At 35.4% G+C, this 23321-nt stretch overlaps 1 protein-coding gene across 6 annotated transcripts in view; it reads left to right on the plus strand.

Moving 5' to 3' along the window:
• Positions 1-23321, plus strand: part of LOC105465080 (VRK serine/threonine kinase 2) — a 112666-nt gene that overhangs the window by 13667 nt on the left and 75678 nt on the right. For all 6 annotated transcript variants that reach the window (XM_011713305.3, XM_071076740.1, XM_071076741.1 and 3 more), the window contains exon 3: positions 22947-22996. In XM_011713305.3, coding sequence (XP_011711607.2) covers positions 22947-22996 — 50 coding nt within the window. The remainder of the gene's footprint in view (positions 1-22946; positions 22997-23321) is intronic.

The following is a 23321-nucleotide window of genomic DNA, read 5'->3' on the forward strand; positions in this document are numbered from 1 at the left end:
AGTAAAACAAACAGAAAATAAGAAAAATAGGATTGTGTTAAAGAACATATCCCTTTACAGAATTTGTTTCAGATACCAATATATTTTATTTATAATAAAAGTCTAGGTTTTGAAAAATTATTTTTAAATAACTAAAATTAGTTATTTCAAGATATTATACAGTAGTAATGATTATTACATACTCACGAGTGATTTCATGAAGAAGTTAGAACATGTAGCGGTAAACCTTGGGGTGTTTATAATAAAGAAGAGATATTAGCTATTGCAATGCAAGATTTTATACTAGAATACTTTTTAATTTGGTGTATATATATTTAACAAGGAAAAGAATGAACAAATGCAAGTTACTACATTAAATACATGTTCTTGAGCACTTACAGAGATATGGGATTATTAATTTCAAATTCTGGAGAATGTAAAGAAAAGCTATTCATTATGCTTGGTCTTATTTCTATTAAAAAGTCATGTGTTACAGTTCTGTCTTACATCTCCAGTATCAAATGTGAGTATTATAATTGAGAATGGAGAATTAGTTATGTAAACCTTTTATTCTACACAGTATTAGGAGGATAGTAGAAGAAAAAGTAGTAAAACTGACCAAAAAAAAAAAAAAAAAAAAAAAATCCCACATAAGACAAAGAAAAGTGAGAAGAAAACAAAACAAACCTGTATAGCTAACAGGTAAATGTTGCTGTGTGATGAAAAGAGGAAGAAAAAAATTGTATAGTCTTCCACAATAATCAGAATGTCTACTCTAGCAGAAAGCTTTTGAGCAAGATAAATCTTCTGAAATTAACTAGTTTAATGTAGATTGACTATAATAAAGAATTCCTGTAAAAAAATAAGTATTTTTTTTTTCGGGTGGAGCACTTTTAAGTTCCTTCTGACTGTGAAAACCTGTTAAATCCTGAAAGATGGAGTTAAATTTATAAATGATCTGTTGATATTGGCACATGGATAGAGGCCTTAAGGAAATAATGAATGCAGCTGGTAAAGAAGCAAATCTCAGTCACAGAAAAATGAGATAAAGAGACCATCAAGAAGAAAAAATAATGGCTATATTATCTGTTTATGTAGTGTATCTTTGGATAGTAAGAACATCACATGAAAATGTAAAGACATGCAAAATAAAGACCATAATGAAAAACATAAGAAAGATTTCCCTTATTTGCAGCCTGATTTCAGCATAAATATTAGAAAGTGCTTCAAAAAAGCAGGAACAGGGCTAAAGATTCTTACATAATAGGTTTTTAAACCTAAATTACAGAACTTACAATATTATTTAAGGAAGAGAGGTCAAGAACTACTTCAGCCCTCACTTCATACACTTTGAAAATAGGATTTATGATGGCTAAGAAAAATAATAGCTCTCATTCTATTGTATGGCCAAATTGAATGTCTCTTAGGAGGTAGAAGGAAACATTTGAGGTCTTAGTAAACCTGAAATTGTTTCTTAATAGATTATCACTAAGATAAAATAGGCTTGAAAGTAGTGTATGATTGAAAATGACTTACAAGAGATAAATGAGTTAAACTATTAAGAAAAGATTTGATGATATAAAGCAAAACCAGTTTAGTAAAACTTGGGGGATTTTTTTTTTAAGAACTGTAAGTTATGAATATAGAATTTTATAACAAAGTTCAAATTTCTCAATTAGATTGATGAACTGTGGTTCAAAATTATAGGGTTAACAGTTAAGTTACATATCAACCCTTTAGGGAAGCTCAAAGTGTATTTAGTTAATAATAATAAAAGCAGCTAAGTTAGAGTTTATTAGTGTTAATGTTTGAGAAATAGATAAATGGGTTGGAAGATATAATTTGTGGTAAAATGAAATAAATATGTAATATATACCACAACCTGTAAGTAACTGGCCAAAGGCAGCAAAGAAAAATGACAATTACATAAATTAGTGTATTATAATAAAATTGTCAGTTAACTACATTAGAAAAAAGTCTGTGAGCCTCAATTAAAGAAGATCACTGACAGAACTTCATAATCAGTTGCCAAAAGAGAAATACTTAAAATGATAAGATATAAAGACATTAAAAGGTTAAGGTTTTTCATGCACATGTAACTAAACAGTAAAGCAATAGCAGGATCTGTTATTTTATATTCCACAGTAAAAATCATTAAGAGAGCTAAACAAGGATGTATTTAGGGTAAAAGGTTAGTAGAACAAAGTGAAAATGTAATGATAGAATATAATATAATGAGAATGCTATTGTTTATTTTTATCCTTGAAGAGAAAGTAGCAGACATTCAATAAGAAATTATTATAAATATGACTGGAGATACTATAAATAAATTCAGAAAATGACAAACCAGTTACCACTAAGTCTTCACACTGGTCTCTGTGGAACCCAGGTGTAGAGGTGAAAGGGGTAAGGGTTCTGGTCTCCCATCCCATGTTTCAACCTTAGCATTTCTGCTTTATCTGTTTCATATTCAGGCTTACCTTGTCTTATTGCACATCACTTTATTGTGCTTTGCAGATACTGTGTTTTTTTACACACTAAGGGTTGTGGCAACCCTGCATCAACCAAATCTGTCAGTGCTATTTTTTTCCAGCAGCGTGTGCTTCATGCATGTCTGTGTCGAATTTTGGTCATTTTGACAATATTTCAAACTTTTTTGTTATTATATCTTTTATGGTGATCTGTGATCAATGAGCTTTCTTGTGATTATCATAATTGTTTTGAGGAATCATGAACCACACCCATACAAGATGGTGAATTTAATTGGTAAATCTAACTGCACCACTGACCAGTCATGCTCCCGTCATTCTCCCTTACCTCAGACCTCTCTATTCTCTGTGATACAACAATTTTGAAATTAGGTCAATTAATAACCCTGAAGTGGCCTTTAAGTATTCAAGTGAAAGAAAGAGTTACGCATTTCTCACTTTAAATCAAAAGCTAGAAATAATTAAGCCTAGTGAGGAAGGCATATCGAAAGCTCAGATAGGTTAAAAGCTAGGCCTCTTACATCAGTTAGCCAGATTGTGAATGCAAAGGAAAAGTTCTTGAAAGAAATTAAAAGTGCTACTCCAGTGAACACACGAATGATAGGAAAGTGAAGCAGCCTTATTGCTGATAAGGAGAAAGTTTCAGTGGTCTGGATAGAAGATCAAACCAGCCACAACATCCCCGTAAGCCAAAGCCTAATCCAGAGCAAGCTCCGAACTCTTCAATTCTGGGAAAGCTGAGAGAGGCAAGGAAGCTGCAGAAGAAACGTTTGAAGCTAGCGAAGGTTGGTTCATGAGGTTTTAAGGAAAGAAGTCATCTCCAAAACATAAAAATGGAAGGTGAAATGGCAAGTGCTGATGTGGAAGCTGCAGCAAGTTATCCAGAAGTTCTAGCTAAGATCAATGGTGAAGGTGGTTACACTAACAAATTTTCAGTGTAAATGAAACAGCCTTCTATTGGAAGAAGATACTGTGTAGGACATTCATTGCTAGAGAGAAGTCAGTGCCTGGGTTGAAAGCTTCTAAAGACAGGCTGACTCTCTTCTTATGGACTATTGCAGATGATGACTTTAAGTGGAAGCCAGTGCTTACCATTCAGAAAATCCTAAGGCCCTTGAGAATTATGTTTATTATCTATTCTGCCTGTACTCTGGAAATGGAACAACAAAGCCTGGATGACAGTGCGTCTGTTTACAGCATGGTTTACTGATTTTTTTTTTTTTTTTTTTTTTAGTTTTATTTTTCTTATTTTAAAATTGTGTATATTTAAGGCATATGTCACAGGTTTTTTTTGTTTTGTTTTGTTTTTAAACATATGAGTGAGAACAACTGTCCCTCACCCATTTTGGGAGAAGAGGGGGAGATGAAGAGAAGTGGATTAAAGGGTACAAACATACAGTGAGCTAAAAGGAATGAATTCAGTGTTTGATAGCAGAGTAGGATGACTATAATTAACAAAAATGTATTGTACTTTGGTAATGGGCACCCTGAATACCCTGACTTGGTCACTATGTGTTGTATGCTTGTAACAAATTTTCTCATGTACCCCGTAAATTTGCACGAATAATAAAGAGTTTACTGAATATTTTAAGCCTGCTGTTGAAATCTTCTCAGAAACAAAAAATTACTTTCAAAATAAATAACTACTTGTTGACAATGCACGTTAGTTACCCAAGAACTCTGATGGAGATGTACAAGGAGAGTGATGTTGTTTTCATGCCTGCTAACATAGTGTCCATTCTGTAGCTCATGGATCAAAGGAGTAACTAACTTTCAAGTCTTACTATTTAAGAAGTAAATAAGGCTTCAGCTGCCATAGATAATGATTCCTCAGATGGATCTGGGCAAAATGAATGGAAAGTCTTCTGGAAAGGATTCACCGTCCAGATGCCATTAACAACATTCATGATTCATGGAAGGACATAAAAATAGCAATATTAACAAGAGTTTGGAAGAGGTTGTTTCCAACCCTTGTGGGTGACTTTGTGGGGTTCAAGCCTTCAGTGAAGAAGCATCTGTAGATGTGATGGAAATGGCAAGAGAACTGGAATTAGAGGTGAAAACTGAAGATGTGACTGAACTGCTCAATCTCATGGTAACAACTTATGAGGAGTTGCTTCTTAAGAATGAACAAAGAGAGTGGTTTCCTGAGATGGAATCTATCCTGGTAAAGATACCATAAACATTGTTGAAATGACAGCAGAGTTTTAGAGTATTACATAAATTTAGCTGATAAAGCAGTGGCACGGTTTGAGAGGATTGACTTCAATTTTGAAAGGTCTGTTGTAGATAAAATGCTAAGAAACAACATCGTGAGCTGCAGAGAGATCTTTTGTGAAAGCGAGAGTCAATTGATGTGGCAAACTTCATTGCTATCTTAAGAAATTGCCACAGTCACCCCAGTCTTCAGCACTCACTACCCTGATGAGTCAGCAACTATCCACATCAAGACCTTCCACAAACAAAAAGATTATAACTTGCTAAAAGCTCACATGATTGCTGAAATTTTTTAGCAATAAAATATTTTTAAATTAAGGCATGTACAGTGTTTTTTAAAAGATACTGCTGTTGTACCCTTAATAGACTACAGTATCATGTAAATATAACTTTTATATGTACTGGGCAACCAAAAAATTCACACTACTTGCTTTATTACAATATTCATTTTGTTGCATTGATGTGGAACCGAACCTGCAGTATCTCCAAAATATCAGGATTCCAAGAAACATTCTATTACTAAGAGTTTGAAGATAACTGATTGTGCTATAATAATAAGTGATAAAGTGAAATATGTAATAGGAAAAGTTTTAGTTTGGAGGGTTTTTAACAGTGTTACAGAGAATACACTTTTTTTTTCAAGTACACAATAATTTGTTTTAAAAATATATGTGATTTAGAAAATATAAAAATTTTTAACAGGTCATAGTTTTGGAATCTAATCCTGGAAACAAATACCAGTATGACTTTGCTTGTTCTGTTTTTCTCTTTATCACTTACATTCTGTCTCATTTCTACATATTCAGTTTGTGCTGATGTCAAGTCCACCTTCCCTTGAAGCCTACTGCTTTTCTTTGTGCATTTTCTACCACAGTTTTATATTGTGTATTTATTTTCTGCAATATTTTTGCTTCTATTTTATAACTAAGCATATTCTATTTTGTATTATGATTATGTATCTTTTTTCTTATAAAAATAAAGAGAAAAAAATCTTTGTACTTTTCTGTGAATTTTAACATACCCACCAACATAATTAGGATACAGGACAGATTCATCACCCCTAAAATCTTCCTTATACTATCCCTTCGTGACCATAGCCTCCTTTTACCCTGAATCTCTGGCAGCCATTGATCTATTCTGCATCAGTATAGATGTGCTTTTTGGGGAATGTATGGGATTACTATTAAGTGGAATCAGGTGATATGTGTCATTTGTAATTTTTTTTTTCCACTTAGCATAATGCCTTTGAGATTGACTCAAATTGTTGTGTGTGTCAGCAGTTTTTTATTGTCAAGTAGTAATCTGTTGTATGAATGTATCAGAGTTAGTATATTCTACACTGAAGGACATTTGGGTAGTGTGATTCCTTCAACTTTTTCTTCAAAATTGTTTTAGCTATTTTAATTCCTTTGCTTTTCCATATACATAATTAACTTACATTTCCAGAACGACGACAACAAAAATTTCTGGGATTTTAATTGATATTGAGCTAAATCTATTGATAAATTTGGGGAAAATTAACATTTCTACTATGTAGAGTCATCCAAACCATATATACAGCATGTGTCCCCATTTCTTTAGGTCTTCACTGATTTCTTGTATCAGCTTTTTGTAGTTATTAGCATACTAGTCCTATACATATATTGTTGGGTATATATTAATATATACATTTTTTGGAGCTATTGAAAATGTTCTTGGTTTTTAAATTTCAGTTTCCATTTGTACATTAGTAGTATATAGAAATATGATTGATTTTTGTATGTTGACCTTATATCCTGTGAATTTGGTAAACCCAGTTATTCTAGGATTGGATTTTCTTTTGTGGCAGATTCTTTGGGAATTTCTACGTAGACAATCACATCATCTGGGGATAGGGAAAACTTTCTTACCAAATGTGCGCTTTTCATTTATGTTCTTATTGCACTGGCTAGGACTTACAGTGATTTATTGAATAGAAATAGCAAGAGTGCTCATTTTTGACTTGTTCTCATTTTTAGGGAGAATGTATTCAGCTTCTCACCATTTAGTGTGATGTTAACTGTAGGTTTTTCATACCTGTTCTTTGTCAAGTTAAGTGTACTGAGTTTTGATCATAAAAGGGTGTTGAATTCTGTCAATTGCCTTTTCTACTTCAATTGATGTGATCAGGTGGTTCTTCTTTAGATTATTAATGTGGTAGATGACATTGAGTTTTGAATATTGAAACATTCTTGCATTCCTCAAATTAACTTGATCATGGTGTATTATTATTTTTATATATTTCTGGATTCCACTTGCTTATATTTTGAGAATCTTTCCATCTTTGTTAAGGAGACTATCAGTGTATACTTTTATTTATTTATTTATTTATTTCCCCTACCATCTTTGTCTAATTTTGTATCAGGGTAATTCTGGCCTCATAAAATGAGTTCTGAAGTATTCTTTCTTTTGTTTTCTGGAAGTGAATGTGTAGAATTAGTGTTATTCATTTTTTAAATGTTTTGTATAGGTCAGAAAGCCTTTTTTTTTGTTTTTTTGAGACGGAGTCTCGCTCTGTTGTCCGGGCTGGAGTGCAGTGGCGCGATCTCGGCTCACTGCAAGCTCCGCCTCCCGGGTTCACGCCATTCTCCTGCCTCAGCCTCCCCAGTAGCTGGGACTACAGGTGCCTGCCACCACGCCCGGCAAATTTATTTTTGTGTTTTTAGTAGAGATGGGGTTTCACCCTGTTAGCAAGGATGGTCTGGATCTCCTGACCTTGTGATCCGCCCGCCTCAGCCTCCCAAAGTGCTGGGATTACAGGCGTGAGCCACCGCACCCGGCCTAGAAAGGCATTTAAAAAACAAACAAACAAACAAACAATGGTTTCACTTTCTTTAGTAGTTACTTAGGACTAATCTGGTTATTTGTTTCAGATAACTTAGTAGTTCATGGTTTTTCAGGAATTGCTCCATTTTGTCATCAGTTGTGATTATTAATATTGCCAACTTGATTGGATTGAAGGATGCAAAGTGTTGTCCCTGGATGTGTCTGTAAGGGTGTTGCCAAAGCAGACTAACAGTTGAGTCAATGGATTGGAAGAGGTAGACCCACCCTCAATCTGAGTGAGCAACGTCTAATCAGCATGCAAAAGAAGATGGAAAGAGCAGATTTGCTGAGAGTTCTGGCCCTCATCTTTCTCTCCTGCTGGATGCTTCCTGCTCTTGAAGATTGACTGACATCAAGACTCCAGATTCTTCAGCTTTTGGATTCTTGGACTCACATCAGTAGTTTGCGAGGGGCTCTCGGGCCTTCAGCCACAGATTGAAGGCTGTACTGTTGGCTTGCCTACATTTGAGGTTTTGGGACTCAGACTGGCTTTGTTGCTTCTCAGTTTGCAGACGGCTTGTTGTGGGACTTCACCTTGTGATCATGTGAATCCTTAATACACTGCTTAATAAACTCCCCTTCATATGTACGTCTATATACATCTATTAATTCTGTCACTCTAGAGAACCCTAACTAATATAGTTGTCAAATTTATGGGTATAGAGTTGTTAATATTTATTATATTTAAATGTAATTAGGTTTTGTAGTGATAGTCTCTCATTTTTGATGTTGATCTTTCAAATCGTGTTTTCTTTTTTGTCTTGATACGAGTTTATAGGTTTTATTGACCATTTCAGAGAAATAGCTCTTGGTTTCATTTACTCTATTCCATTTCATTGATTTCTGGTTATTTTCTTTATAATTTTTTTCCATTAAGTCCTGCTTAGCCTGTATCTCACAGACTTTTATATATTGTGGTTGTCTTATGTATTATATTGTGGTTGTCTTATGTATTATATCTCGATTCATTGAAAATCCCATCAGTTCATGTCACACATTTTGCTCCATCTGTTAAATATATGTTGAAGAACTGAAGAAGAGACACCTAATCTATTATATTTTCCCAGCTATTTATCGTGTTTTCTCTTCCTTTATTCCTAATATTCCAAATTTCCTTGTATAGCTTTTCTTTTACCTCAATATCTTTCTTTCTTTCTTTTTTTTTTTTTTTTTTTGAGACAGTATCGCTCTGTCACCCAGGCTGGAGTGCAGTGGCACAATCTTGGCTCACTGCAGCCTGCACCTCCTGGGTTCAAGTAATTCCCTTGTCTCAGCCTCTCAAGTAGCTGGCACTACAGGCGTATGCTACCACGCCCAACTAATTTTTGTATTTTTGGTAGAGATGGCGTTTCACCATGTTGCCCAGGCTGGTCTCAAACTCCTGACCTCAAGTGATCTGTCCACCCCGGCCTCCCAAAGTGCTGGGATTACAGGCTTTTTTACTTCAATACCTTTCTTTAGCAATTCTTAACACAGCAAGTCTGCTGGCCATCAATTCTCTTAGTTTTCTTCACCTGAGATTGTCTTCATTTAGTCTTCTTTTCCAAAAGATATTTTTGCTGGATGTTGGATTGATAATTTTTTTTCCCCTCTTCATCATTTCTGATGATAAATCTGCAATCATTTGAGTCAGTGTTCCCCTACACATAATGCATTGTTCACTCTGGCTGCTTTCAAGATGATTCTTTGTTTTTAGATTTTAGATTTGACTGTAATGTGTCTGGGCATTGATTTCTTTGGGTTTATCCTATTGAGAGTTCTTTGACATTATTGAGTCTATAGGCTTATGTGTATATAAAACTTGGAAAATTTCAGTCGTTATTTCATCAAATGTTTTTTCAGTATCACAAGCTTCCTTCTCTTCTTCTGGTATTCCACATGTTCAATGTTTTGTTACTGCCTATAAGTTTCTAAGGTAGTGTTCAATTTTTTCATAGTTTATCTCTCTGTTGGTTAGGTTGGATCAGTTTCCTTTGATCTATCATCAAGTTCAGTGACTTTTCTTATGTCATCTCCCTAATTGTATCATGCCCCCTCAGGAACTTAAAAAAAAAAGATTAAATTCGGTTATGTATCTTTTAGTTCCAAAAACATCATTTGATTCTTTATTGTATTTTCTGTCTTTGTTGCATTTTTCTTTTTTTCCCTTTGTTTCAAAAGTGTTTGTCTTTATTTGTTGAAGCATTTTAATAATAATTGTTTTAAAGTCTGTCAGATAGTTGCAACATCCCTATCATTTTGCCATTATCTATTCATTGTCTTTTCATATATGAGTTTTTTTCTGCTTCTTTGTATGCCTGGTAACTCTGAATTATATCATGGATATGTTGAATATTATGTTACAAGAATTTGGGTCTCTTCTAATGGAGAACGTTGATATTTTGTTTTAGCAGGTAATCTTCCTGGTTGCATTCAGGCTTCAAGTTCTGACTGGTCTGTGTTTGGGGTACAGTGTTCGTTTAGTTTTCAATAGCAAAAGTATTGTTCAGGTCATGTGTGTTCCATTCAGTGACCAGCCTGGGACTTGGGTATTGGTAGTTTACTTATTGAACTCTGTATATGCTGTTTAATGTTAGCTCCACGTATACACAGCTTGTGAATGAGTCCAGGAGTTTATAAACAACTTGTTGTGATGACGTTCCCAAGCTCTTCTTCCTCCATGATCTCCTTGGTATTTATTCTCTGGAATCTCCTTTTTAGGTTCTCTGACCAGAAATCTGGGCTTTTATTTACCCTGTCTTGCCATGCACCTGTGTCTAGGGAAAATGGCAAGAGGGTGTAGAGTATAAAAAGTTATTGGATACCCTTCTCTTTTGGGACCACAACTCATTTGATTGGAGAGGAAAGTTTCCTTCCTTGAGAGTTTCAGATCTCTGTGTGTCCCTGCTGCTGCTGCCACTGTCATCACCACAGAATTGTTTGGGTGCTGGGATGGGAAAGAACCAAAAGGTGAAAAATAGGAAAAAAGAATAATGGCATTTTCTGCACTCTCTGAGTGTTAGGATATTCATTTCCTACTCTTCTATCCTTAACTAGAGAGCTGCTACTGGGGCATTTTTTGTTTGCCCTAATGTCAGCTTTCAAGGTTTGGGCTTCCTTGAGTTCTGACCGAAGGATACCAGAAGCGAAGAAGTGGAATATCTGATTCAAGTATGATGTTACTGTGAATTGTGACCCTTTCTCATAATCTACCTGCTGTTTTATTATTTTTAATCAGGAGACTCTCTTAGAGCAGTTTCAGGTTTATGAAAAACTGAGCAGATAGTACAGAACTCTCATATACTACCTCTTTCTCCCACTGTTGTCATAGTTTTCTTTATTACTAACAACTCGAATTAGTGTGGTAAATATGTTACAATTTATTAACCAATATTGATACATTATTATTCGCTAAAGTCCATAATTTAAACTAGAGCTCATTAATTGTGTTGTATAATTTCTTTTTGTTGTTTGTTTTTTCTTGAGATGGGATCTTGGTGTGTTACCCAAGCTGGTCTTAAGCTCCTAGGCTAAAGTGATCCTCCCACATCAGCCTCTCAAGTAATTGGGGTTACAGATGTGCACCACTGTGCCCAGGTTTTATGTTATATAGTTTTATGGGTTTTGATATATGCATAATATCATGTGTCCACTATTACAGTCTTATAAGACTAATCTCACTGCCTTGAGATTGCCTTGTGCTACACCTGTTTATTCCTCTTCCTTCCTGCCCTAAACCTCAGCCAACCACTTCTCTCTCTCTCTTTTTTTTTTTTTTTTTTTTTTTTAGACAGAGTCTCACTCTGTCGCCCAGGCTGGAGTGCAGTGGCGTGATCTCGGCTTACTACAAGCTCCGCCTCCCAGGTTCATGCCATTCTCCTGCCTCAGCCTGCCAAGTGGCTGGGACTACAGGTGCTCTGGCTAATTTTTTGTATTTTTAGTAGAGACGGGGTTTCACCATGTTAGCCAGGATGGTCTCGATCTCCTGACCTCGTGATCCGCCTACCTCGGCCTCCCAAAGTGCTGTGGATTACAGGCGTGAGCCACCGCGCCTGGCCCTCTTTTTAATGTTTCTATACTTTTGCCGTTTTCAGAATGACATATAGTTAGAGTCATACAGTATGTAACCTTTTCAGACTAGCTTCTTTCACAAAACTGTATGTGTGTAAGGTTCCTCCATATCTTTTTGTGGCTAAATAATATCACAGTTTGTTTACCCATTCACCTGTTGAAGTATGTCTGGGGGTGGCTTCAGGTTTTTGTCAGTCGTGAATAAAGCGGGTATAAATGTTTATGTGCAGATTTTTGTGTGAACATAGCTTTCAACTCATTTGGGTAAATACCCAGGAGTGCATTTCCTGGGTTGTAGAGTAAGACTGTGTTTAGCTTTGTAAGAAACTGCTAAACTGTCTTTCAAAGTGGCTGTCCTATTTTATATTCCCACTAGCAATGAATGAGAATTCCTGTTGTGCTACATCCTTGCCAGCATTTAACATTGTCTGTGTTTTTGGATTTTAGCCATTCTAATCAATGTGTAGTTGTATCTCATTGTTTTAGTTTGCAATTTCCTGATTATATATGATGTCGAGCATCTTTTCGTGTGTTTATTTTACACCTTTACATCTTTTTTTAGAAGTTTCTGTTAAATATTTTGCTCACTTTTAGATGAGTTGTTCATTTTTTTATTGTTGAGGTTTTTTGTTTGTTTGTTTTTGTTTTTGAGACGGAGTCTCGCTCTGTCCCCCTGGCTGGAGGGCAGTGGCGCGATCTCGGCTCACTGCAAGCTCCGCCTCCCGGGTTCCCGCCATTCTCCTGCCTCAGCCTCCCGAGTAGCTGGGACTACAGGCGCCGCAACCACGCCCGGCTAATTTTTTGTATTTTTAGTAGAGACGGGGTTTCACCGTGGTCTGGATCTCCTGACCTTGTGATCCGCCCGCCTCGGCCTCCCAAAGTGCTGGGATTACAGGCGTGAGCCACCGCGCCTGGCCTGTTGTTGAGTTTTAAGAATATTTTGTATATTTTTGATTATGTCTTGTCAGATGTTTTGCAACTATCTCCTCCCACACTGTGATTTATCTTATTTTCTTAACAGTGTCTTTGACAGAGCAGAAAAATTTTAATTTTAATGAAGTCCAATTTAACAGTTCTTTTCTTGCATGGATTATGCTTTTGGTATATCTGTAAAAACTCATTACCCCTAGGTCACCCAGATATTCATCTGTGTTACCTTCCAGAAGCGTATCATTTTTGCATTGTACATTTAGGTTTATGATCCATCTTGAGTTAATTTTTATGAAAGATCAGTGTCTAGATTCACATTTTTGCATGTGAGTGACCAGTCCTAGTACCATTTGCTGAAAAGACTACCCTTCCTCTATTGAATTGCCTTTGCTCTTTTGTAAAGATTGACTGGCTATATATATTTGACTATATAGGGTCTATTTCTAGGCTATCTATTCCATTAATCTATTTGTCTATTTTTTTTTTTTTGCAGTATCATGGTTTCTTAAAAATTGTTTATAGAAAGCTTTGAACTTGAATAGTGCAAGTCCTCTGACTTTGTTCTTCAGTATTGTGTTTGCTGTTCTGGATCTTTTGCACTTCTGTACAGAATTTAGAATCAATTTGTTGATATCCACAACACAACTTGTTGTGTTTTTATTAGTATTGCTTTGAATTTATATATCAAGTTGGGGAGAACTGACATCTTCAGAATATGAGTGAGTCTTCCTATTTATGAACATGATGTATCTCTCCATATCATGATAAAGATTTTCTTTCATCAGATGTTTGTAGTTTTCCTCATTTGTATGTATTTTGTTATATTTATAGCTAAGTATTAGTATTTCTTTTTTGGCACTAATATAAATGGTATTGTGTTTAATTTCAGATTCCAGTTGCTCATTGCTGTTACAAAAGAAAGAAGCTGACTTTTGTAGATTAAATTTATATCCTGCAATTTTGCTATACTGATTTATTAAGGCCAGGAGTTTTTTCATTGATTATTCTGGATTTTCAATGTATAAGATCATGTCATATGTGAACAAAGATGGTTTTATATCTTTCTTTGCAATCTGTTTACCTTTTACTTCCTTTTCTTGTCTTATTGTATTAGCTAGGACTTTCAGTATGATGTTAAATAGGAGAAGTGAGAGGAGACATCCTTGCTTTGTTCTCAGTCTTAAGATGAAAGCATCTAATTTCTCAGCAGTAAGTTTAATTTTAGCTGTAGTTTTATTTGTAGTTTTTTTTTTTATCAAGTTGAGAAAGTTTCCATCTATTTCTAGCATTACTGTGAATTTTTATTATGAATTAGATTTTGCCAAATGGTTTTCTATGTTTTATAATGTGATCATATGATGTTTCTTTTGTAGCTTATTAATGTGTTGGATTATGTTAATTGAGTTTTAAATGCTGAACCAGCCTTGTATACCTGGAATAAATCCCATTAAGTTGTGTATAAATCTTTTTATATGCAACGCAAATCCATCAATTTGATGGATTTGATTTGCTAACGTTTTGTTGAGGATTTTTGTATCTATCTTTTTGAGAGATATTGATTCGTACTTTTTTTTCTTTTAATATTTTTATCTGGTTTTGTTATTAGGGTGATGCTGGTTTTATAGAATTAGTGGAATGTTCCTTTGCTTCTGTTTTCTAGGAGAGATTGTAGGGAATTGGTATTATTGCCCCTTTAAATGTTTGTAGAATTCACTAGTTAGCCCATCTAGGCCCACCTATCTAGGTTTTCTACTATGTGAGTTTAGATAATTTATTTTAGATCTTTCTCCTAATCAGATATATGTATTCAATGCTATAAATTTCCCTTTAAGCTCTACTTCTGCTGCATCCCACACATTTTTAGAAATTATATTTTCATTTTCATTAGTTTGAAATACTTTTTAAAATATACTTGGAGTTTTTGGATCCATGTGTTATTTAGACATACATTGTTTAATTTCCAAAGATTTTGACTTTTGGTCATTAATTTCTAATTTAATTCCATTTTGGTCTGAGAACATACTTTATATGAGTTCTATTATTTTATATTTACTGAGGTATGTTTTTTGGCCCAGAATGTTTTCTGTCTTAGTGAATATACTGTGTGAGCTTGATAAGAATGTATATTCTGGCCGGGCGCGATGGCTCAAGCCTATAATCCCAGCACTTTGGGAGGCCGAGATGGGCGGATCACAAGGTCAGGAGATCGAGACCATCCTGGCTAACACGGTGAAACCCCGTCTCTACTAAAAATACAAAAAATTAGCCGGGCGTGGTGGGGGGCGCCTGTAGTCCCAGCTACTCAGGAAGCTGAGGCAGGAGAATGGCATAAACCCGGGAGCCAGAGCTTGCAGTGAGCTGAGATCCAGTCACTGCACTCCAGCCTGGGCGACAGAGCCAGACTCCGTCTCAAAAAAAAAAAAAAAAAAAAGAATGTATCTTCTGCTGTTGTTGGATGAAGTATTCTGTAAATGTCAGTTGAATTCATTGATTGGTGGTGCTGTCAGTTCAACCATATTCTTACTGACTTTTTGCCTGCTGCATCTGTCAATTACTGATGGAAGTGTGTTTAAGTCTCCAGTTACAACAGTGGATTTGTCTATTTTTCCTTCCAGTTCTCTTAGGTTTTGCCTCATGTATTTTAACATTCTGTTGGTAGTACATACACACTAAAGATTATTATGTCTTCCTGAGGAATTGACCCCTTTATTTTTATTTAATATCCCTCTTTATTCCTGATGATTTTTCTGGTTCTAAGTCTGCTGTATTAGGCTTCTATAGAGGCACAGAACTAATAGGAGATACATTTATATTTATACTTATAGGGTAATTCATAAAGGAGTATTAAACTCACATGATCACAAGGTCCCACAATAGGCCATCTGCAAACTGAGGAGCAGGGAAGTCAGTCTGAGTCCCAAAGCTGAAGAACTTGAAGTTAGATGTTTGAAGGCAGGAAGCATCCAGCACGGGAGAAAGATGTAGGCTGGGAGGCTAAGCCAGTATAGTCTTTTCATGTTCTTCTGCCTGCTTTTATCCTAGCTGCCTTGGCAGCTGATTAGAGATTGGGCCCACCCAGATTAAGGGTGGGCCTGCCTTTCCCAGCCCACTGGCTCAAATACTAATCTCCTTTGGCAACACCCTCACAGACAGGTCCAGGATAAATACTTTCTATCCTTCAGTACAATCAAGGTGACATTCAGTATTAACTATCACATCTGCTTTGTTTGATATTAATATAGCTACTCCAGCTTTCTTTTGATTTGTGTTCGCATGATATATCTTTCTTTGTCCCTTTACTTTTAATTTATCTGTGTCTTTATATTCAAAGTGGGTTTCCTATAGACATCATATAGTTGTCTTATTTTTTAAATCTACTCTGTCACTATCTTTTAATTGATATATTTAGACCATTAATATTTAAAGTGATTATTAGTGTATTTGGATTATTATCTGATGTATTTGTAACTGTTTTCTATTTGTTATGCTTGTTCTTTCTTATTTTTTTATCTTTTTTTTTTTTTGCCTTCTCTGATTTTAAATGAGCATTTTATATGACTCTGTTTTCTCTCCTTTCATCGTATATCAATTCTTCTTTAGAAATTTTTAGTGGTTGATTTAGAGTTTACAGGGCAACAATTACAACTAGTCAAAGCTTACTTTCAAATAACACTATACGGCCGGGCGCGGTGGCTCAAGTCTGTAATCCCAGCACTTTGGGAGGCCGAGACGGGCGGATCACGAGGTCAGGAGATCGAGAGACCATCCCGGCTAACACGGTGAAACCCCGTCTCTACTAAAAAATACAAAAAAACTAGCCGGGCGAGGTGGCGGGCGCCTGTAGTCCCAGCTACTCGGGAGGCTGAGGCAGGAGAATGGCGTAAACCCGGGAGGCGGAGCTTGCAGTGAGCTGAGATCCGGCCACTGCACTCCAGCCTGGGTGACAGAGCGAGACTCCGTCTCAAAAAAAAAAAAAAAAAAAAAAAAAACAAAAAAAAAACAAAACAAAACAAAACAAAACAAAAAACAAATAACACTATACTACTTCACAATTAGTGCAGATACCTTATAATTATTCTCTCCTATCTCTTGCTGTAATTCATTTCACTTGTTCATAAGCTATAATAACTCAACACATGGTTATTTTGAACAAACGTTTTGCCAATTAAAGTAAAAAATAAGCTTTTATTTTACCTTCATTTATTTCCTCTCTGGCACAGTTCATTTCTTTATGCAGATCTGAGTAATAACACATATATTATTTTCCTTTGCTCTCAAGAGCTTTTTAAAAACATTTCTTGCAAGGTGGCTCTGCTGTTGATGTGCTGGTAAGGTGTGGGAGAATATGAGGCCTTTTATAATCTTATGACTAAATCTGTTTTATATTTTTATTATTTAGTTTCTTTCCAACCCAAATTTTATTTTAAGTTCAGGTAGTACATGGCAGGTTTCTTTCGTGGGTAAATTGTGTGTCATGGGAGTTTGGTATACAGATAATTTTGTCACCTAGGTAATCAGCATAATAGGTAGTTTTTCAGTCTTCACTCTCCTCTTACCCTATACCCTTAAGTAGGCTCCATTGTCTTTTGTTCCCTTCTTTGTGTCCATGTGTACTCAGTGTTTTCCTTCTGCTTATAAATGAGGACATGCAGTGTCTAGTTTTCTATTCCTGTGTTAATTTGCTTAGCATAATGGCCTCCAGCTGCATCCATGTTGTGGCAAAGGACATGATCATTCTTTTTATGACTGTGTAGTATTCCATAGTGTGTATGTACCACACTTTCTTTATATAGTTTTCCACAGTGGCTGAACTGATTTACATTCCCACCAGCAGTGTATAAATGTTCCTTTATCTCTGAAACCTCGCCAACATCTATTGTTTTTTGACTTTTTAATAATAGTCATCCTGACTGGTACAAGGTGGTATCTTGCAGTTTTGATTTGGATTTACCTAATGATTAGTGTAAGTCTGTTTTTTTGTTTTTGTTTTGTTTTGTTTTGTTTTTTTGGGGGGGCTATGCCCTAGGATGTGACCTTCACCAGTATTTCTCAGAGTCCTATACCCTACTTAGGTGAGATAGGAAAGCTAGAGGAGGCTGGAGTGGTTATTTTTCTTCTCCCATGTTGATTAGGTTCTGGCAAAGTAGTTTCCCCTTCCCCTGCTGGAAACAGGAGATTTTTCTGATATTCACTGTGAGAACATGGAGGGCTTATAGTAAAACTCTGCCCCAAGAAGATGTGATTCTCTGTATTCACTTCTCTTTCCAGTTGTTGGGCAGTGATTTGTCTTGTAACCTCAGGTCTCTGATGGATTAAAGAAAAGTTGTTGATTTTCAGATTGTTCAATTTTTTTCTTTTTTTTCCCCCCCTTGAGAAGACAGGAGTAAGGACCTCTAAGCTCTTAATATGTTGAGTGGAAACCTCTCTTTACTTTTTAAGAGCCTTCTAATAGCTACTGTCTTCTTTTTTTGATCTATATTTTATAGCTATTTTCAATGGGAGAGCTACAGTTGAGTGTTCCTCCTCCATCTTATATGTACAGATGCTCCTTGACTTACAATGGGGTTATGTCCTGCTAAGTCCATCATAAATTGAAATTATTGTAAGTCAGTAAGGCATTTAATACATCTAGTCTACTAAACATCATAGTTTACTCTAGCCTACCTTAAATGTGCTCAGAACACTTTTATTAGCCTACAATTGGGCAAGATCATCTAACACAAAGCCTATTTTATAATAAAGTATTGAATATCTCATGTGAGATATCATACCTCATATCACTAGCTTGAGAAAAGTTCAAAATTTAAAAATTCGAAGTATGATTTCTACTGAATGCACAGTGCTTTTTCACCACTGTAAAGCTGAAAAACCCTGTTGAACCATTGTAAGTTGAGGACTGTCCACATTTTTTTGAAATACTGATTTTTGAAAAGCTGATTTGTTTCCTTTAATGATTATGTTTCTATTTAGGTTTTTGAATTATTTTGGTAAATTATTTTTTTTCTAGGAAATTGTCATTTTTTTCTAAGTTTTTAAGTTTACTGATGATAGTGTTTATCATATTAGTTTATCTGTTTCAAAATCTCATGCATATTTATGGTTTTGCTCTCTTTCCAATGCTTACACAATTTTGTAAGAGGATTGTTACCTTTTTTTTTTTTGTTGTTGTTGTTGTTGAGACAGAGTCTCCCTGTGTCGCCCAGACTGGAGTGCAGTGGCCGGATCTCAGCTCACTGCAAGCTCCGCCTCCCGGGTTCACGCCATTCTCCTGCCTCAGCCTCCCGAGTAGCTGAGACTACAGGCGTCCGCCACCTCGCCCGGCTAGTTTTTGTATTTTTTAGTAGAGACGGGGTTTCACCGTGTTAGCCAGGATGGTCTCGATCTCCTGACCTTGTGATCCGCCTGTCTCGGCCTCCCAAAGTGCTGGGATTGATTGTTACCTTTTTTAAGAGAAATCTTAAATATCACCTGTTTTGTTTGTTTAGTTTTTATACTTAAAAATTTTATTTTGTAACTTTTAAATTTTAAATTTTAGAGAGTTTGCAAAAAGAGTGTTCCCATATTCTCTACTCAACTTCCCTAAATGGTAATATATTACAAAATAGCACATAATACCTTACATAGTTATCAACACCAGAAAATTAGCATTGATACAATACTATTAACCTATTTATATACTGCATTAAAATTTTGCCAGTTGTCCTACTAATGTCCTTTTTTGGTTCAAAATCCAAGATGACACAATATGTGTAGTTATCATTTCTCTGTAACTCCCTCTGGGAAAATTCTTCAATCTTTCTTTGTCTTTTATGAGCTTAGCACTCTTTTTTTTTTTCTCTAAATTATTTATTGAAATATTTTCTTTATAGACTTTAAATACCTTAGTGTAAACAGAGCTTGAAATACAGAGGACAAACATTGTGTAGAACCTAGAACACCCTATCAGTTCATTGAATCATGATTTCCCCCACCCAAGTCCCTGGATTCTTAATTTGTTGAATTGATCCTAGGCGTTTGTTGTCTCAGGATATTTTTCCTAAATCCTAATTGATTGACTAGTCTTATCTGAAGAATTCCTGCCCCCTACCCACAATCTGCGTAGGTTAATTATTCTTCTGTCTCTTAGAGAAAGTGAGACTAGGCTGCAAAGAACCCATACCTCTAAGGCTCTTCCTCTATTTTTTTTTTTACCTTATTTTTGGGTGTTTAAATGGGATTAGAAGTGTCATCTGGCCCCCAAAAGTGACCACTCTTAAACTAAAGATATTTCCATAATAATCAAAGCACAGTAATTTTCTGGGAGACTTCTCACTTCGTCATATCCTTCCATACCCTCTCTAGCAGTTCTCTTGAACTTATTGCTGTGATTCTTCTTCCTATTGAAAAAAATATGTGTACTGCCACAATTTACGATAGAGTTCTGTTGTTAGTGGGATAAGGCCAACAACACCATATAGAATTCTGTCGCCCTTACTTCTTCATGCATGCAAATTAGTCTAAGTACTGTTAACTCCCTAGATGTCTCTATGCTTCCGGCAAAGAGATAGCTGGCAACATAGTTTTGTCATTTCTTGGACAAAACTCTTTTCTTCTCAGGCCAACCTGATAGCTTCTCAGCTTGCCCTCTTTTAGAATCTTTGTCTTTGGTAGCCCATAAGGCTGCAGAATTTTTAAAACTGCATTTGTGTATACAGTGCAGTAGTGTTAAGTATATTCACATTGTTGTGCAGCAGATCTCCAGAACGTTCCCATTTTGCAATACTGAAACTCTATGTTCATTAAACAGTAATTCTCCATTTTCCTCTTTTCCCAGTGCCTGGAAACCAACATTCTACTTTTTTTGTTTCTATGAATTTAAGTACTCTAGATACCTCATAAATGTAGAATCATATGGTATTTGTCTTTTTGTGTGTGGTGTGGCTTATTTTACTTAGCCTAATGTCCTCAAGGTTCATTTATGTTGTAGCATGTGACATGATTTCCTTCTTTTTTAAGGTTGATTAATGTTCCATTCCGTGTATATGCCACCTTTTGTTTAATTATCTGTCCATGGCCATTTGGGTTGCTTCCACTTTTGGCTAATTGTCTGTAATGCTGCTATGACCATGGGTGTGCATATATGTATTTAATGATGCATCTTATAATCCAAGACATTTTAGATTTCTCCACCAGGCAGCAAAAGCATATACCATGTCCCTGTATGCGTGTGTGTGTTTCATCATTTAATTTCACTAGCTATAATGGGGCTTGGCTTATAGTAGAAAGTAATTGTTTTGTTAATTGATTACTTATTCTACTATAAAAAGACCCGTGTGGTAACCAGAACAATCTCTTTGTTTATATGAAGCACCCGCCTCTAAGAGCTTTCTAGTCTATTGATTTTAGATTTAGACCCTCCAATATAACCTGATGTGGAAGCTTATAGAGACTATTGTGTAGCTATCAAATGATGACTGTAGAGATTTTCAAGTATGTGTCAACACATGACTATGTTCACTTGAAATAATGTGAAAGGAAAATTCAGATTATAAAGTATTAGGGATATAATGATTGAAATCAGCAAGGAGTCAGGCCTTGGACTGGTTGGACATGTTTTTCTTTTTTCCTATGGTAACATAATCTGTTATTTATCTGTGTGAAACTCCCAATTTTCTTCTGTACTTTTTAGCTTATTACATTCTGTTGGGCTTAAAGATTTATTTGCTGCTGTGGTCACTTGCTTTTAGACAAGAGGCAAAAGTTTCTACTGACATCTACCTCAGGTAGCAAAGACACTTGCCTAGAGTAGGTACTGTTTTATGTGGGCCAAGGTTGGAACAGGGTATTTCTCCTTAGCCTTGGGAACCATACTAGTAAAATAGTTTGTCATAGGGTGGGAACAAAGGTTTTCTCACCACTTCTTCTATACCAAGACTTGACTCTGTCCCCTGTATATACTTTCTTAACTTTTCTTCTTAGAAGAAAGTAGGTCTAGCTAATCCACTCTTCCTGCAGTTTCCTTGGGACTATTGCATGGGTAAAAATGAAATAACATGAATGAAGATGAAATGATAATTTTAAGTACTATAAGTAAGTTTAGTTTCTTTGTTATTGTAAAGAAGTCTGGATTTACAATTTAATATTAGCTAGAATTTGAAATAATACTTTCTTCAACTGGCTAGTAGCATTACTGATATTAAAAACTTTGGAGAACGGTTAAAAAAATTGTATATGATTGGCTCAACTGTAATGTACAATTTATATATTTTATTAAATTTGTGACATATGTATATCTAAGGTGTGAATTATTGGAAAAAAGGGAACAGCTGATAGAATTAGAAAAAAGAAAAGGATAATATTAATGATAGGACACAGCATTTTAATAAATATATTTAATATATATAAATATATTGTATCTCAAGAATTTGATCCTGTTTTCAAGTCTGTTTATTACTGATTTTCAATTGTAAACAATACTAGTTCCACCTTTTTTCCTTTCTCTTTCCTTCAAACATCATCTGGACACTTAACACAGTGCCTGGCATATTCTAGCTTCTTGATAAATATTTTAGCTATTTGAATGAGTAAAGGAATGAATGAATGGAGAGTGAACAAATGAACGAATGACAAAGTTTTAGTCTTTTGCAGTACAAATAAATATACATGTAAATTTCTCTTATTGAGATATGAAAACGGTAATCTTTTAATAATTTAGGTAATGTAGAGGAAAAGATTAATTCGTTTTAAAATGTGAACACTGGAGATTTTAAAAGTAGGGATTATACCATCTGAACTACAAATGGAAAATAAGAATTAAATGAAGTAAGGTTAACTTGAAATTGAAATGAATTTATGAGGTATGTATTCTTTAATGTAAAAGTAATTGATTGGTAGGTTCAGAAGATATTTTTAAAGACTTTATTTTCATTTTAACTTTGCTTATTCTAGAATTTTGTCAAGTATAAATTGTTTTGAACTTTCTACTTAAATTGAATCAATTTTTATTTCTGAATCATTGTGGAGTCTAATTTAGTGCAATTGAATCAATGGATTTTACTGTGTATTATATATTGGATTTAATGCCATATATGTATAAAATATTTTCCCCCACATTTTGGATCTATATGATTCATACTGCTATTGATTCTGTATTTAAATATTTGAATATGGTTTATGATAAAGTGTATCAGCTGTGATGTCAGGCAGTTTTGAGTTTCTATCTCTAATATATTTCCTCTTAGTGAGCAATTTATTCATTCAATGTCTCAAACTTCAGTAGCATCTTGTATAAAATGGAGATGATTTATTCCTACTACCATAAAAGGTTGTTGGGATGATATAATAAACTTACATATGTAAAGTGCTTTGCATAGTGTTTGGGATATGGTAGGTATTCAGTAATTGGGAATAACTATTTTTCTCCATTGTGTGTGTATGTGTGTGTTTTTTTTCCTGCAGCTTTCCCCACAAATAAACCAGAGAAAGATGCAAGACATGTAGTAAAAGTGGTAAGTGTTGCTCATAGATTTGTATTTCACATATATTTGACTTTTTCCTTTTCTGCTTTAAGAATATTTTGGCTGGGCGCAGTGGCTGACGCCTGTAATCCCAGCACTTTGGGAGGCCAAGGCGGGCGGATCACAAGTTCAGGAGATGGAGACCATTCTGGCTAACACGGTGAAACCCCGTCTCTACTAAAAATACAAAACAATTAGCCAGGCGTGGTGGTGGGCGCCTGTAGTCCCAGCTACTCAGGAGGCTGAGGCAGGAGAATGGCGTGAACCCGGGAGACAGCTTGCAGCGAGGCGAGATGGTGACACTGCACTCCAGCCT

This window comes from Macaca nemestrina, chromosome 13 (genome assembly GCF_043159975.1).
Source record: "Macaca nemestrina isolate mMacNem1 chromosome 13, mMacNem.hap1, whole genome shotgun sequence".
Taxonomy (NCBI): Eukaryota; Metazoa; Chordata; class Mammalia; order Primates; family Cercopithecidae; genus Macaca; species Macaca nemestrina.